Source organism: Lepeophtheirus salmonis, unplaced genomic scaffold (assembly GCF_016086655.4).
Source record: "Lepeophtheirus salmonis unplaced genomic scaffold, UVic_Lsal_1.4 unplaced_contig_843_pilon, whole genome shotgun sequence".
Lineage (NCBI taxonomy): Eukaryota > Metazoa > Arthropoda > Copepoda > Siphonostomatoida > Caligidae > Lepeophtheirus > Lepeophtheirus salmonis.
The window spans coordinates 1-14,901 of record NW_027296368.1 but is presented as its reverse complement, the minus strand read 5'-3'; the positions used below and the strand labels follow the sequence as shown (position 1 = coordinate 14,901).

The following is a 14,901-nucleotide window of genomic DNA, read 5'->3' as shown; positions in this document are numbered from 1 at the left end:
CTATCAACCACATACATATATTCACTCTCACACAGGGATTTATTATTTGGTTATTTTTATTGCTTTTTTTTACAATCTTAAAAGCTAGCCCTAAAGCATATTGAATGCATACCATCGACATATTGAAAATATACAACATATATATGAACTTCAAAATTCATGGAAATAACAACAATCATGCGGATATTTGTAATGATAGTCAGTCCAATTCACTCTCCCTTGAATGGTTCGGAGAAATGATATCTCCCTCTGTTGTCCATGTGAGGACTTAAATGTTTAAGTATTTGATCAAAATTAATCCAGGACTTGTCCTCTATTCCAAGAAACAAGAAAACTAAACTATAAACCTCACTTTTTCGTAGTAACTTAATTTCGGCCCCTGTGCGTCTTTTTGTGCAACCAATCCTACAAACTGCCAGTTTGTTCTGAAATTGACGAGTAGACAATTCCCTACCTCATTCATTAGTACACATTTAAGTTTAATATGCTTCTTTTAAAGTATAAAAATTATGAGACACATATAGATCAATTCTTTAAAAGTTGATCAAACTCTTAAAAAAAATTTTTGAGACAGATTTGATAAAAAAATCAAGTGAATATATGTTACTTACACTCGTTTAGATCTGTGTTACTCATATGCTCCTAACTTTTACGCAACCCACCTGACGTTGTTACTGATAGTCGATAGATAAGTAACGCCAAGCTGATTAAAAATGTAAGTAAACCTTAATTTCATATTCAGTACAATCATGAAGACTGTGTCAGCTCCGACGCAAGAGAAGGAATAACAAAATTGTATTGTTATTTATAATTTAAAATCGTATTAAATAAATTTTATTATAGAGTGTCCCGATAGAAGTGAAAATTCCGGAAATCAGAAACAGAAAAAAGTTTGCTGGTCTATAAAGGAAAAAAATTAGTGGGAATAAAATTAACATGCGAAAAAGAGTCTAAGAGAATGTTTAAATTATAAAAGATATTTAGATATCTAAGAGAGTAATAATACACCAAAAAGATGAAGAAAACATTGTAAATTTAACAATAACTTATTTTTTAAGACGTGAGGGCTGGGAATATAAAAATATTGGGCAACTACCAATAATTTAATTCAATATATCCATAATAATATAACCATTAATAATAATTAATAAGAAAATAACGAAGCTTTATTGAGACTAATTTATAATCATCTATGAATTAATTTAAGTGAATTTTGTGAATCTAAAATAGGGTTCCAAAATTCGAATAAAAACAGTGATTTAGCACATTTTGAAGAAAAAAATACGGAGCACGAATAGAAAAATTTACAATGCGACTAGATTCATGGGAAATGAAGAATAAGTAATAGTGCATTCTTTTTCATAAAATCAACATAAGTAATAATAATTTGTAAATCTGCGCGAGTTAAAGCTAATAAAATTAAGAAAAAATCTCCCCAGAAATTGTTCTAATAAATCAAAGACTAATTTTAAGGGGGGAAATAACAACTATAAATAAACATTTGATAAAGAAATCACAGAAAGCAGAAACATTGGCAAAATTCACAGAAAACAAATTGTTTAGGACACAAGAGGATTGTTATCTTTCATTCCTAACTATTTGATACCAAGTATTTCGAATACGCTAAATCAAATTCATCCAATGATTTTGCAAAGGAGACGCAAAATCCTTTAGAAGCTGGTAACAATGGGAAATCTAAAGGAGATATTTCCTTCTTATCTGAAATATAATTAAAAAACAATCATTAATAAAACTAGAATGGACACTTAATTAATTAATACAATACCCTCAACATTACTTGAATGATACGAAGATGAAACTTCGAGCCATTCTCTCCATCTGTTAACAAATCTATATTTTAAGAAAAAAATTACAGGTTTTACAGAAGATATATTTCCTGCTAGAATTAACTTACATATCTCCACGCTCATTAATATGTTCTCAAATTTCATCTTTAAAAATGGGAAGAGGACTAATTAAAAGTCGAGTCATACTTTGAACTATTTTGATTACTAACATTTCATTATATATCCATGAATTTTCCTCTCCATGTTTCGTGAACTTCTGACTTTCATATCCTGCCTCGTTAAAGTAAGGCTCTTTAACTAATATAAGCCCTTAAAAAGTAATTTTTAAAATTATTTAATTAATATAATAAATTAGGATAAAGTGAACAGTAGGACTGGCAAAAACCCTCGCTTTAACGTAATAAAGTAGAGGCAGGCGATTTGCACATATTGTGGAATAATATTGTCCTAAATGCAGACTATAAGATAATAAATAGAAGCCAAGGTTAACTTGAATAATGAGTATATTAGACGAAACGTATTCAGTAGGAAAATATGATAGAAGTAAAACAAAGTGTGACTAAATCAATAGGATTACTTTTAAAACTTGTATTCGATGTTGGTTTAATGTTAAAAAAGTAACTTAATTGGTTTTAACGCAACAATAATCAAATTAAGATATTTTTTTAAGGTACATCAAGTTACTACTCCTTTTAATTTAAATAGCTAAAACGATTGAAAACCTCTGATGAAAAAAATATAAATAAAAGCACACCTTGTATTGATAGAAGGAGCTGAAGAAGATTTGAGTTAGGTGTCCATATTTCAGTACCCTTGTCATTCCATGTTCTAAGAAGTGATACACACACTTTACCCTCTTCATACAAATTTGGGTTCAAGCGATCACTGCAGAAGCTAATATAGAAGCACGTAGGAGGAGACTTAGGATAATCGGGAGGTAGTTGAAAGTCGAAAAAGAATACACCATCGTGGTAAGGTGTATCTGAAGGACCTTTTATCATGGCAGAGAATAAATCTATGCGGTCTTCATATCCTTTCAGAACAATACCAGATGGTAGACTACTTGAAAGTAATTTTGCTTCTTTTTTAACAAACTTAAGGAAATTTTTAGGGTCTACAGGTTCAAACAGCGAAACTTTAAAAGTATGCTCCTGTGGAGCACTTTCCTCAATTTTAAATGTACCATTTTTGAAATTCAGTACAGCTTCTAAAGGAAGAGATTGAAGTTCAACAGGAGACAACACTACGGCTTTTTCAACTTGAGGTGCCTCAATTTTCTGTTCTCCTTCTTCTTTGGGAAGAACTGGGGAAATGGCATCATAGGTCAGTTCAGTAATTGAAAGCAATATATCGAGATCCTTATCATGTTGTATTTCTTCTAGGATAGAAAGTTGGGGTACCATTGTCCCATACTTTTCAACTATAACATCATAAACATACGCTAACTTTAACTTGAATAATGAGCATATCCGACGACACGTGTTCTACAAGAAAATATGATAAATGAAGTATTTTTCCCTAAATAATTAGTGCTAACAGATTCTAAAAGTAAAATATATCAACCCCGAATTAAAGGACATAACTATATGCATGTACATCCAGACTCTTCACACCGATATCTCATAGCTTGCCTTACCTCATAAAATATATCTTGTTCGTCATTAGATGGAAGGGAATTTTCTTTGGCATTTATATTTTGAAATTCACTGGTACTATTAAATAAACAGCTTATCTGATCTTGAACAGCCAATTTATTTCCAGCCACTTTATTTAATTTTCCAGGAGTACGATCTATAATATTTGCAAATTTTTCCAATGCAAAATATGAAGTACCTATAGACTTTTTTAGAACACAACAGTCTTTATATATTTCCTATAGCTTCTCTAACATAGCTGACGTTTGAGGTTTTGACGCCTCAGAGTAATTTTCTTCGAGTTTTTGTAGCGAAGTCCTTATTTTTTCAAATAGTCCAAACACTATTACTCTAGGGCATTTTTCAGATACGATAGATTCACTTAAAAAAAGCAAGAAAAAAAAACTGAACTGTAGCAACTCGGTAAATTAGAATATAATTCTGCGGCAACACTTTTATTCAATCGTCGTCTCCTTAACTTATTCACATTGATAGAGACATTACGCTTATTTATGGAGTTATTGGGAACGGAGAGTGACTTTGATTCTGCTTCCTCTTTTTTAACATCAAATTCTTTTAGTTGAATGGAATCCACGGGGTTTGATTCGCCATCCATTTCATTTGCTAAAATCTCTCTCTCATGTTGGAGCCATTTACTTTTAGATAAAATAACGTCTTCCTCTTTAATTTTATAAAAAAAAACGGTCACCGATTTGGAGGGTGCAGGGGAAAAAATATCCCAGTATCTTGGTTCTAAAGAAGAAAATAAACTTTTTAATATTATATTATTCTACATTTAAAGAAGTCAAATACAAAAGAATAAGACATGAGTGTCAATATGAAGTAAGTAATACAAGAGATAAATACTCGGGAGTTTTGATATTGACATTGTATACTTAAAATTAAATGTACCTTTTGAGATCTTCGCCCTGGATGATATCTGGAGCTATTCCATCTGACTCGTTCCAAACACAGGCCAATTAACAGAGAGTTCACGGACTTGAGTCTTTAAAACTGTTACTTTAACAAATTTCATGGGTTTTTTACTCATGAGTTCCTTCAACTTATCAGAACAAGAGAGCCACTCTGTTCCTTCAAACTCTCTTAAGGGTCCAGTCAGTGTCATGCCTGGATAATAATCTAACCTCTTGAACAAAGTGATCTTTTGCTCTTTATCATTCACATCATCAAACGTAGAGATGACATTACCATCCACAACACATCTCGAGATATCATCATGAAAAGCAAGTACAACATTCAATTTGATTTTCCGAATGACTCCAACCCAGGGTCCTAAACAAACAGCAGAGTTGGTCAGAAAGGATTGAATGGGCTTTACATCCTCAGAGTTGATATCATAAATAACGCGATCATTGGAGCATTTGATTGCTGCAGATGTCCTTACTTTGATTTCTCGACAATACCCCGTTTGGGATCGTTTTCCAAGGGAGTCCATTCTTCGAACCACATCTCCAGGCATCAGACTCCGATTTCCTACAAGGATATAAGAAATGAGCAATGCATTAATTCATATTGGTCCTTTCTACCTAGTTTCAGAGAGGAATTCAGATGCACTTTTTCGTCATACTTGGGATACCAGGAGACCAAAACCTCTCCTTTCTTCAGATGCATTCGATCCTCGTCCTCATCCTCAGAATCATCGAAATTCAACATTTCGCAATCTCTGACCACGGTACCAAAGACAATGTTCCCTTTCTTATCCAGATGATAGACCTCAAAACAGAAAATTAAATTAAGAGGCTCATTCACAACTTGCATGAGCAATCACCTCATCCTCATGAAAGAGTTGTGCAATCTCCTCTTCCCTTCCTGTACTCATCTCGGCCTCCTCTTCACGACCTCGCACCGTCGCCTTTCTCCTCACAACAGAACAGACACAAGTACAACTACCTACGATTACTCTTCTTCTTCAGTTCTACAAGATTTCTTCACTCACTCCTTCCAAGAACTGGACAATCACTGTACGAGTAAGTATTCTTAATTCCACTTATTACTTTACTTATAAGATTCCTGTCTTTATCTTCTTCTTTCATTTTTATATCGTGCGTGCATCAACCCTAAATTAAATTCATATCATTTTGAAGGCACTTTTTTTTGTAAATATTGTACATAGTGTATATGTTTCATTATAAAATTGGGATTATCTAAAAATATATAATACAATATTCTACTTTATTATAATGATAATTGTTAATGGTTAAATTTTCTACAAAAATATATATTTTTTATTTTATTTAATTTTTTAAATGGGAATTTTTGAGTTGTTAAAATTTCAAAATTTACTGAATTTACTTTGTCAGTTACTAGAGGGAGTACCCAACATTACCCAAAGTTATTGTACCTCGACAAACAGACAGACTTTACATTAATAATATATATTAGCTTTAATGGGTATGTTTAGTAAAATTTACCATCACCACTATCTCTTTCTAATTATTCTTCCGTTTTTTTTCTCTCTCTCTCTTTCTATACCAAGAACTTTTTTCCCTAGACTCAACTGGATATTAATCCTACAGCAACCTAATATATTAAAATGCATCATACAATATATAAATACATCACCATGTCACCCACGATTGGGCGTCCTATAGGCGGGTACATTCCTTAGGTATGTAACACTTTACTGTGGTGCATAAGATAAATTATGTTGACCCCTTAACTGGAGCTCATACTTAGACTATTGAATCTTTGTGGAGTCAAGTCAAGGGCATGAGCTAGATGTTTTCAACACTTCAAGAGATCTTTTTCCCGCCTATCTCCCTGAGTATATGTGGCGTAAGAAATTCTCAAAAGTGGAAGTTTTGGATCATATTATTGAGTTATATCAACTATAAGTGTATGTTGGAGTAAAATGATTGAAGAGAAAATACATATTAGTAACCATTGCTTCTTTGGACCACTGATAATCAGACAAAAAAAAAAGGAATTGAATACTGGATAATTATAAGGTAAGAATAAATCGTGTTTTTGCTTTACAAGGATTATGTATTTTTTATCTCAATAGGTGAAGTATATTGGATGTTTATCGGAAGTGGACTTAAGGATATTATGGAAAAAATCTGCTTGTTATTAAGGATGTATATTTTAAACGTCTATCTTACTTTACTTATTTAATTTTAAATATTATGATATAAATAAAACTTTAATATATATATATCAGAAATTGTTGTTTTATTTATAACAAAGTGGTGGAAGTGGTCGTTAAAAATATCTTGGGTTTATATTGAAAACATATAAATTAGTATCATTCATTCTTAGCTAATTCATTCAAATTAAAATTAGAAAAATAAAAAAATTGTAATACCTAATTCATTAATTATAATTAATAAGAAAATTTACACCTAATTACTCAATGCTTAGATATTCTCTCCTCAAGAACAAAAGAAAGATGATAACGGCTTGAGAACATATAAAAAAAAATATTGTTCAGTTTACCAACAACACAAAACACGCATGATAAAATGCTCAGGTTTTACAAAAATATATATACATATATATGTAATCTCCTCGTCCCTTCTTTTCTATATAATCGAATGTGCGAACAAACGTTCGTTGCTTAACCTCAACTAAGTTCACAATCATTATTTTATATAATAATCAAAGTTAATAGAAATACAAGGTTATACAGTATTATTTAAGAATACTTTTTGTAGTCATTCTATGTCTATACAGTCAATAAATTCTGGTAGTAATCTAACTCATTGATGCAGTATTCATACTAAATAAAGATGAATTGGCCCGTATTATTATAAAATCATTATTCATTGATCATTATTAAATACTATCATTACGAATGAAATTGCGAAAGTATACCACAACTCTTGGTTTCTTTATTCGCAAACAATGCTGAGTATGTTTTATGGAAACAAAGAGTACTTTAGAATAAATGTGTAAAAGTGAAACTAAGTGTATCCCATGGTGTGGCCACATCCCCTCCAATACACTCCAAATAATAACATTAAAAATTTTGATACCATGCTCTTTTCTATATAATTATATAAATTAAAATATATTAACATAATGATGGTTAATGTTCATGATAATAAATCTAATTTTAATTTGATTATACTTGAGTTGTGATGTAAATCATGCAACGAGTAAAGACTTCATATATAATAGGAGAATAAAATCCTAATATGATATATTAAAATCTGTCTTTTTGTAGGGAAAGTATATCTCTTGTAGCAACACGAGTTACTGCGTTACCTTCATCGGATTGGAAGGAGGGAGCTGCTGCCTGTTTTTGTGGTTGTAAGCATGACCCTAGCAAAATTGTTCCATTAGCTGACACAATTAGGGATGGAGTTCTTATGTGGACTGAAACAATGGCCGTCATTCCATACGCTTTTAGGGAATCCGTCATATGTAACAAATGCCATTCTCCATTAGGCTATCATGAAAATGATTCAGCAAACTTTTGGTTACACAGTATTAAACTGATTGGAAACAATAAGAAAAATCTTTTGAGGTCATATTTTCATGAAGAGTCCTTCGTTTCCTTCCTCATTGATGGTCTCAACAGTTCTCCCACAATCCTTGTTCCTAAAATCATTCTAAAAGGAAACGATTTGACCCTATGTCCTCGTGTGATGGACACCCAATTAACTGTTTATCAAGGCAATCATCAAGGTTCCATTAGATTGATGAAGGCGTTTAAGTTACTCTATGGAGAAGGAAGTCAATTACCAAAAGATGAGCTGAATTAATGGATGCGTTATGATGTTCGAGTTTCAATTTTACAAGTACCTGATGATGTCATTCAAAATGGTCCCTGTCTTTTCGAGAAAAATAAGTCTTATGCCCATCCAGATGATCATGTTACCCAGGGATTTAATGTTTCTTTTCTCTTGAGAGAATAATATTTAATTTTGTAGAAATGCTTTGTATATCAATCAAATATGTTATGATATCTATTTATATAAACTTTCATATTATTTTAAGTCATTATTTTCTGTTATTATTGAGATTTGATTTTGAGGTTACGGAGGCAGCGTGAACTATCACAATAATTATTGATGATCGAACTTTAACAAATTGAGTACATTGTGTAGGATATATAATGTATTTAATTCCATTCGAAATTTTATGTCTATTCCGTAGGAATTACATCATTGATTTTAAATTCTTCTGCTTAAGAATCTTAAATTTTTAAAATTAAACGTCCTCCGGACATGTAACATTAAGATAAAGCTTGTCAACCTACAAAAAATATCTTTGTCATTGCTCAAAGAATTTGGAGTACCTATTTTTGGTTATAAATTAAAGGTCTAGTTACAGAAATGCACCTGATCTTGTTAAAAATATATTTTACCCTAGGACTTGAATGCTAATAAATAAGTTTTTTCTTCCCCTATTAAAGATACTTTAAGTAGTAGTCCTGATATCCAGTGAAGAAATTGAAATTTGAATATAACTTCATATTTTCTTTAATATCCATACTTATTTTTTCCCCCTTTGTTTTAAAAATACATCTTTTGCTGATATTAATTGCACTCAGACCATTATTGGATTTTCAGACCAACCCCTAACACTAGGACATGTACCAAAAGTTGTGCACACCATCTTTAAAGTAATATATTCAATTTGAAGCCCACTGAATACTATTATCTTTTAAATTCTAGTTATTATTGTCAAAAATGTCATTGTCCTTAAAAATCTCGATATTTATGCATACTTTAAATTAATTAACTAATCAACAAACACGACAGCGATTCGAATGGAAGAAGTAGTAATCATTTTTCCTTTATCAATTAATTATCATTCGAAGAGATGGATTATGAATATTGTAAAAATGTAATCGATTAACAGAAAAATATAATTATTTGCAATACCAATGACTTTCCCATAGAGTTGGACCAACCATACGTACTACAATTAACCAAATTAGATAATTTCATGAAGTGTTAATTTATTTAAATTACTACAACTGTAAAGATTACAACTACCTTCTAAGAATACGCTGATGTGTTTTTTTTTATATAATAAAAAAAAATATTTTTTGCAAAAATTTTACTAATTAACTTACCGATATGACATATATAGTCCATGAACAATACCTATTTATCATACTATTTCTATATGGTATCACATCGAGAGTCAGGATATGCCAGGGCTTCCGGTGCCGTCTGGAGGACGTATTCGAAGCTGGTATAAAGTAAAATATTAATCCACTTTTGTTTCAATAGAATACAGAAAAAACGCCTTTAAAATGAATTATTTGTCCTCAAAGAGTCTCAATTCTTTTGCACAGACCGGTATCGATATGAAAAATTGTCTGTCGGCGAAATGTACATTTGGCGAAATGGTAAATTCGGGGCAAGGTTTTCATTGAAAAGTCCGCCCGCGCAAAATTATAGTCTGTTCTTTTCTTTGTCAGTAATCAAACCTACAAAATCGAAAATCCAATAATTATTTTCTCCACTGTCGGTAAGTAGGTCGATAATAATTAAATAAACTCTTTAAATAGCAGTTAGGTGTAGAATAGGTGTGATCTCGAGATCTTCAAAGAATGAAAGGATATTCATTTATGAATTAAAAATTAATATATCAAAAACAAAGAGACAAATTTTAACTAATTATTTTATTGTAGATAATAACATTAACTTTGCAATTAGTTACATCTGCTACATATACTTATTGTATTTTGATTATGACTGTGATATGATCAAACTTAAAATGTTTTTCTTTTTTTGTGCATAATTACTGTAGATACACAAGTATGTAAGTAATATAAGCATGAATAGTTATTAGCCTAAAACAGAAGATGTATCTAGACACTCTTTTGAGGAGTAGTACACACCCTTTCCTCCCGACGCGCCAAAAGTTAGCCAATGGTTAGCAAAAACGTATCCTCTTGTTAATATGTCAGTTACCTTTTTCTATTCTGAAGCCGATAGTATGAAGGAATACTGCTATTTAAAGAAATTTCCATCTTCAGACCTTACACGACTACATGCAATAAACAATTTTTAAGATATATATAACGTATGAATCAACAACATTATATATTTCCTTGTATCAACTAAACTATGGTATTCATAGGTAAATATCAATATCTTCAACCACCATCCTACCGCAAAGATGCTAAAGAAAAACAAAGACCAACGTTTTTATAATCTATAAAGTCGAATAATCCAGATGAAAGTATAAATTGCACATTCTGTAGCGAGAAAATAGACACGTCAGTAGACATTCTCTACGAGTGTCATAAGATAAGTCCTTTTATACGAATGTGTGAACTAAAAATAAAAGACAATCTACAAATCACGACATAAAAACTGATTGGGAAGTGACCACATATTGGAATCGTCCTAGAGCTTTTTAGGTGGAGGTCATTATCATGCAAAGTGCAGGTGATCATTTTTTCTTGCTCATTTGCAACATAATTTGGAAGGTGTCATCGTTAATGAACTCGACGTTTTGGCAAATTTCTCCGACAATGGTGGCTATTTCGGACTTTGAAATATTTTTATAAAAAAACTGGAAAAAAACTGTGACTTTAAGTGTCGTTCTGTCTCGTTTATCCTTGTCAAATATGCTAGGGATTGTATTTTATTAAGCTAGATTGTTTGTTTTTTATCAGAATTATAAATAAAGGTATGCTTATTAGGCTTTAAAGAAGAAAAAAAAAAATAATTTCTAACCTTCAGTATGATTATAGATATTAAAAAAAATACACTTAAATGAATTAACCTAATATAAAAATCCTTTTCATTCTGATTGAAGTAACTAATCAAATTTAATGAACATATTGAAAGTAGTAATTTTTTTTATAATAATATTAAAAATTCAATTATATAAAAAAAACTGTATCATACAATACCTATCAAACAAAACCAACAGAAATTTTAACAATATATTTCAGCTTTTAAAAATTGTATTATATAAGTATAAAACATAATTACCGTTATGTTCAAAACAAATTTCTATATTTGGATAGGTTTTGCAGTTTAAAATCAAATAATTAGAAACCATTTAAATCAGACTATGTAAATATTAGGTTTATAGTTAAATTAATATAATATTAACGTTTTTAAAATGGCAATACACTTCGTTTAATTGAACTCTATCCCGTTGCTCCGATCGTTTATTATAGGTATCCAGAATTCACAGTGTCCATTATTTTAGATGAAGATTACAGAAACACTAAATCTGAAATGTAATGATGATCTTAATATAGGTAATACTTCAAATTAAGGAGCTCACAAATACCATAATCTGATAACCTTCATAAATGGATTATTCATTCTTCCTTAAGCTTTAATTCTACACTATTTGATAAAGTTGAAATGTCGAATTTATATCATTAGTAGATTATCAATCAAGACGTTCCGACTCATAAAATATATTGATATGAGGCTTATACCGAGTCAATGATGGGGTCAACAGTAAAGGAAATGAGGAAAGGAGCTACCATATGAACGTTGCGTTTAAAGAGGTTCTGGAGTCATGAGTTATAATTGATATGTATGGCGACGATGTCACATTGATGTTAGAAGCTAACTCTGACGCTCAATTAACTAGACGAATTGAAGCAATTCTGAACTATTTCAAGAAGTATGAAATAAGGTCCGGTTTGAAAATCAACTATAAAAATACTTTAGTTCTTCCTATTGGTAAATGGAGCCCAAGTAAGGCTATTTAAATTGCCAACTGTTCAATTGAGGACACAATGGAGATATTGGGAATTGTATGGGATTCAAAAGGTGCCTCTTATTCAATCTGGACATTCCTAAAAAAGTATGTGTGTTCTTCCATTTGCCAATGGAGAAGTTTCAATCTTCAAAAGAGGATTGACCTATATAATTTCTTAATTATTCATAATATCCTATATAAGGCAACATCTATTCCCTGGATCGCTGAGAGAGCAATTGAAGAAGAAGAATCCTGGCTTAATATGTTCTTTCATATGATCTTTTTACCCACAATCAAACGACCTAGATATCTTATGGGTGGAAGATTATCTCTGCTCTCAAGAATACTACCTAAAGTCTACCAAAAAGTTCTAATTGATATCCAGAACATATACTTTCTGTGCCGTATATGCACCCTTTATTCGTTTAAAAGGTAGAAGATTAGATTTTAATTCTACCTTGTCGATGGTTTTAGTAACCCAATGTACTGTTACCCCAATATATCCCCTCATTGTTTGGTCTGACCATATATAAACCGTTATAGAAATAGCTTGGGTTTGACTCAAATTAGTCTTTCAATCTAATCGCTTTTATTCAACTTTAGCCTCTATTTTTGATATGACTGTTCTTCTGCACATCGGGATATATTTATTGTACATAACAAATAAAAAGTGTCAAAAACTAGGATTTTCAATTATAGGTATAGGAAGATTGCAAGTAATGATAACAGATAATGAGTTACAATTGCGTTCATCCGTATATGAAGTAATTGTTCGTTGTGAAACTGTTATAATTTATATATCCTAGAAATCTATAATATATAAGTTTGACTAAATTGCACATATTGATAGATTTTGTGTTCTAACCTAAATATACAATAAATATATGAATATTCAGTCCCTTCGTCAACCCAACAGATAAAAGGAATATAAATGAGGTGACTCAGTACGAGATATAGTTTAAAAAAAGTGCACTATATGGATGCATTTAAATACACGACCAAAAATACATAAGAGCTAAAATGCAAGGAAGTTACCTTGTAAAAATGTATAAACTTGAATTTATACAATATTAAAAGGTACACAATAATAACTAGTATATTAAAAGGATTGACAAGATACTACAATAAATAAAATAGTTAATTATATTGAAAATGGATGATGAATATTAATATTAAGGTTATACCTTTCCTTGTGCAATTTCAAATGGCGGACATAGTTTGATGTGGTTCCTTCCGAATCAGTGATGGTTTTATCACATTCATTGCAATCAGCCAAATGCCTTTTTTCATTGGTTTGATAATTCATGTATCTATAGGTTAATACTTTCAGAAACATTCTTTAATTTCAGTCTTATCACTGGATGGCGTATCACAACTTGTGTTGCTTAATAAAGGTATGCATCAGCTCATTGAATAATCTGTGATTGCCTTAACTAGTGCTATACCACCTGAAAAAAGTATTGACAGAGTTGGTCGATCCAATAGAGACTAAAAGGGGGGAAAACGGTCTTATATATTAATCAGATTTTCTTATGAATGAAATTATAGAGATTTAAAAAAAAAATTATTACTCATTAGATAACTTTTTGTATGAGTTTGAGCACCTTCAGCCTCAATCAAACGCTCCGCGCAACCCCATAACACTTGGCACACGTTGACAATATAGTACTTCTACATTGATCGCCACTCTTTCTCAAACGATTGCTTTAGGGACTCAATACTGCTGTGATGTTATCGATAGGCTTTGTTTTCAATTTGCCAACAGATGCTTTATTCTAGGGGCTTCAAGTCGGTGGTCTGGTGTAGCCAGAAAGACTTCGCTCAGAACTTCATTTTTTGGGCCATCCAATCCTGCACAATTTTTCCCGTATGTACTGGACCGTCCTGTTGAAATCAATAATCGGCTTTCTTTGATTGCTTTGTGATCTTACAAACCTAGGGAAGGACTTTTGTTTTTAAAATCATCCAGTAATCCTTGCTAATCAATCTGTACCCAACAGGGAACCAAATTGGCTTCATTTTGTGAATTTCTGATGAAACAATATTGAATAAGTATCTGATATTGTACATAACATAAAAAGATTACTAAAATCATATTATATACAAATCATAAATATTGCATCGTAAGAAATATCAATTTAAACGAGCATGAATGAAATTTCTTTCCAGGCAGTTCAAACTCTTCTATTCTCTCTTCTTCCGCTGAATAAAATAACAGTAAAAAAGTAAAGTCATCAATCATTATCAAGGTTGATAATTTTGTTGAGAATACAAAAGCGTGCAAGGAGAAGGGAAGAAATACTTATGGCATCATTGATTAAATAACATACATCTTCTTCTATGAAGAACGTTATCATTCCCGACTTTATTATTCAATATTAATATAATGTTATATGCTGACAGTCGATAGAGAACTGAATAAAGTGCCTAAAATAACGGTGCCTTCTGTCTGGATTTCTGAAAATGGAGGTTCAGGAATTTGGAAAATATTTACCGGATGAGAAAAAGATGGCTTGTTGGATTTGTCGATGTAAATGTGCCTTTAGTCCCCAGTCTAGAATTACACGCCACTCATTATCCTCATCTCATATCAAGAGTATGGATATTCATCTATAAAATCAAGTTAACGATGAACACATCAAGTCAGACTTTAACTTTGATCTCCCAAAGATACATATTGCATGTAATATAACCTTATCCATTGCTAATCATCCTACGTTCAAAAAATTTATTGAGAAATACACATGTAAATTCTTCTCTTCTCGAGGAACCCTAATTAAATTAATGGAGGATATTGGTAATGA

At 31.2% G+C, this 14,901-nt stretch overlaps 3 protein-coding genes across 6 annotated transcripts; 1 reads left to right on the top strand and 2 right to left on the bottom strand.

The window, feature by feature from the left end:
• Positions 1-1,144: 1,144 nt before the first annotated feature.
• Positions 1,145-3,635, bottom strand: LOC121131561 ((E3-independent) E2 ubiquitin-conjugating enzyme-like). 4 transcript variants are annotated; one of them, XM_071893979.1, is made up of 6 exons: positions 3,445-3,631; positions 2,563-3,292; positions 2,018-2,117; positions 1,916-1,952; positions 1,787-1,851; positions 1,145-1,719 (listed from the first exon to the last, which is right to left on the bottom strand). In XM_071893979.1, exons 2-4 carry the CDS (start codon positions 3,209-3,211, stop codon positions 1,949-1,951), a joined length of 753 nt encoding a protein of 250 aa, XP_071750080.1. In that variant the 5' UTR covers positions 3,212-3,292; positions 3,445-3,631; the 3' UTR covers positions 1,145-1,719; positions 1,787-1,851; positions 1,916-1,948. The 4 variants fall into 4 exon arrangements, with proteins under 4 accessions (XP_071750080.1, XP_071750081.1, XP_040582908.1 ...); XM_071893980.1 differs by having other exon boundaries at positions 1,799-1,851; XM_040726974.2 differs by having other exon boundaries at positions 1,916-2,117; positions 3,445-3,635.
• A 270-nt stretch (positions 3,636-3,905) lies between these two features.
• LOC121131560 ((E3-independent) E2 ubiquitin-conjugating enzyme UBE2O-like) lies at positions 3,906-5,316 on the bottom strand. Its single transcript, XM_040726973.2, has 4 exons — positions 5,232-5,316; positions 4,990-5,176; positions 4,355-4,936; positions 3,906-4,195 (listed from the first exon to the last, which is right to left on the bottom strand). Exons 1-3 carry the CDS (start codon positions 5,280-5,282, stop codon positions 4,389-4,391), a joined length of 786 nt encoding a protein of 261 aa, XP_040582907.1. The 5' UTR covers positions 5,283-5,316; the 3' UTR covers positions 3,906-4,195; positions 4,355-4,388.
• Positions 5,317-7,543: 2,227 nt separating this feature from the next.
• LOC139907556 (uncharacterized) lies at positions 7,544-8,315 on the top strand. The gene is made up of 2 exons (XM_071893981.1): positions 7,544-7,560; positions 7,629-8,315. The coding sequence occupies exon 2, from the start codon at positions 7,774-7,776 to the stop codon at positions 8,167-8,169; it is 396 nt and encodes a 131-aa protein (XP_071750082.1). The 5' UTR covers positions 7,544-7,560; positions 7,629-7,773; the 3' UTR covers positions 8,170-8,315.
• The last annotated feature ends 6,586 nt before the right edge of the window (positions 8,316-14,901 follow it).

What these genes read in the sequence shown, in the direction of transcription:
- LOC121131561 (XM_040726974.2), bottom strand. Translation starts at nt 3,211, where the DNA reads ATGGTACCCCAACTTTCTATCCTAGAAGAAATACAACATGATAAGGAT. An exon ending in GCTCCTTCTATCAATACAAG is followed by an intron (nt 2,118 to 2,562) that starts GTGTGCTTTTAT and finishes TTACTTTTTAAG; the next exon opens with GGCTTATATTAGTTAAAGAG.
- LOC121131560 (XM_040726973.2), bottom strand. Translation starts at nt 5,282, where the DNA reads ATGAGTACAGGAAGGGAAGAGGAGATTGCACAACTCTTTCATGAGGAT. An exon ending in AACTCTTTCATGAGGATGAG is followed by an intron (nt 5,177 to 5,231) that starts GTGATTGCTCAT and finishes TTCTGTTTTGAG; the next exon opens with GTCTATCATCTGGATAAGAA. An exon ending in GAATTCCTCTCTGAAACTAG is followed by an intron (nt 4,937 to 4,989) that starts GTAGAAAGGACC and finishes ATATCCTTGTAG; the next exon opens with GAAATCGGAGTCTGATGCCT.
- LOC139907556 (XM_071893981.1), top strand. Translation starts at nt 7,774, where the DNA reads ATGTGGACTGAAACAATGGCCGTCATTCCATACGCTTTTAGGGAATCC.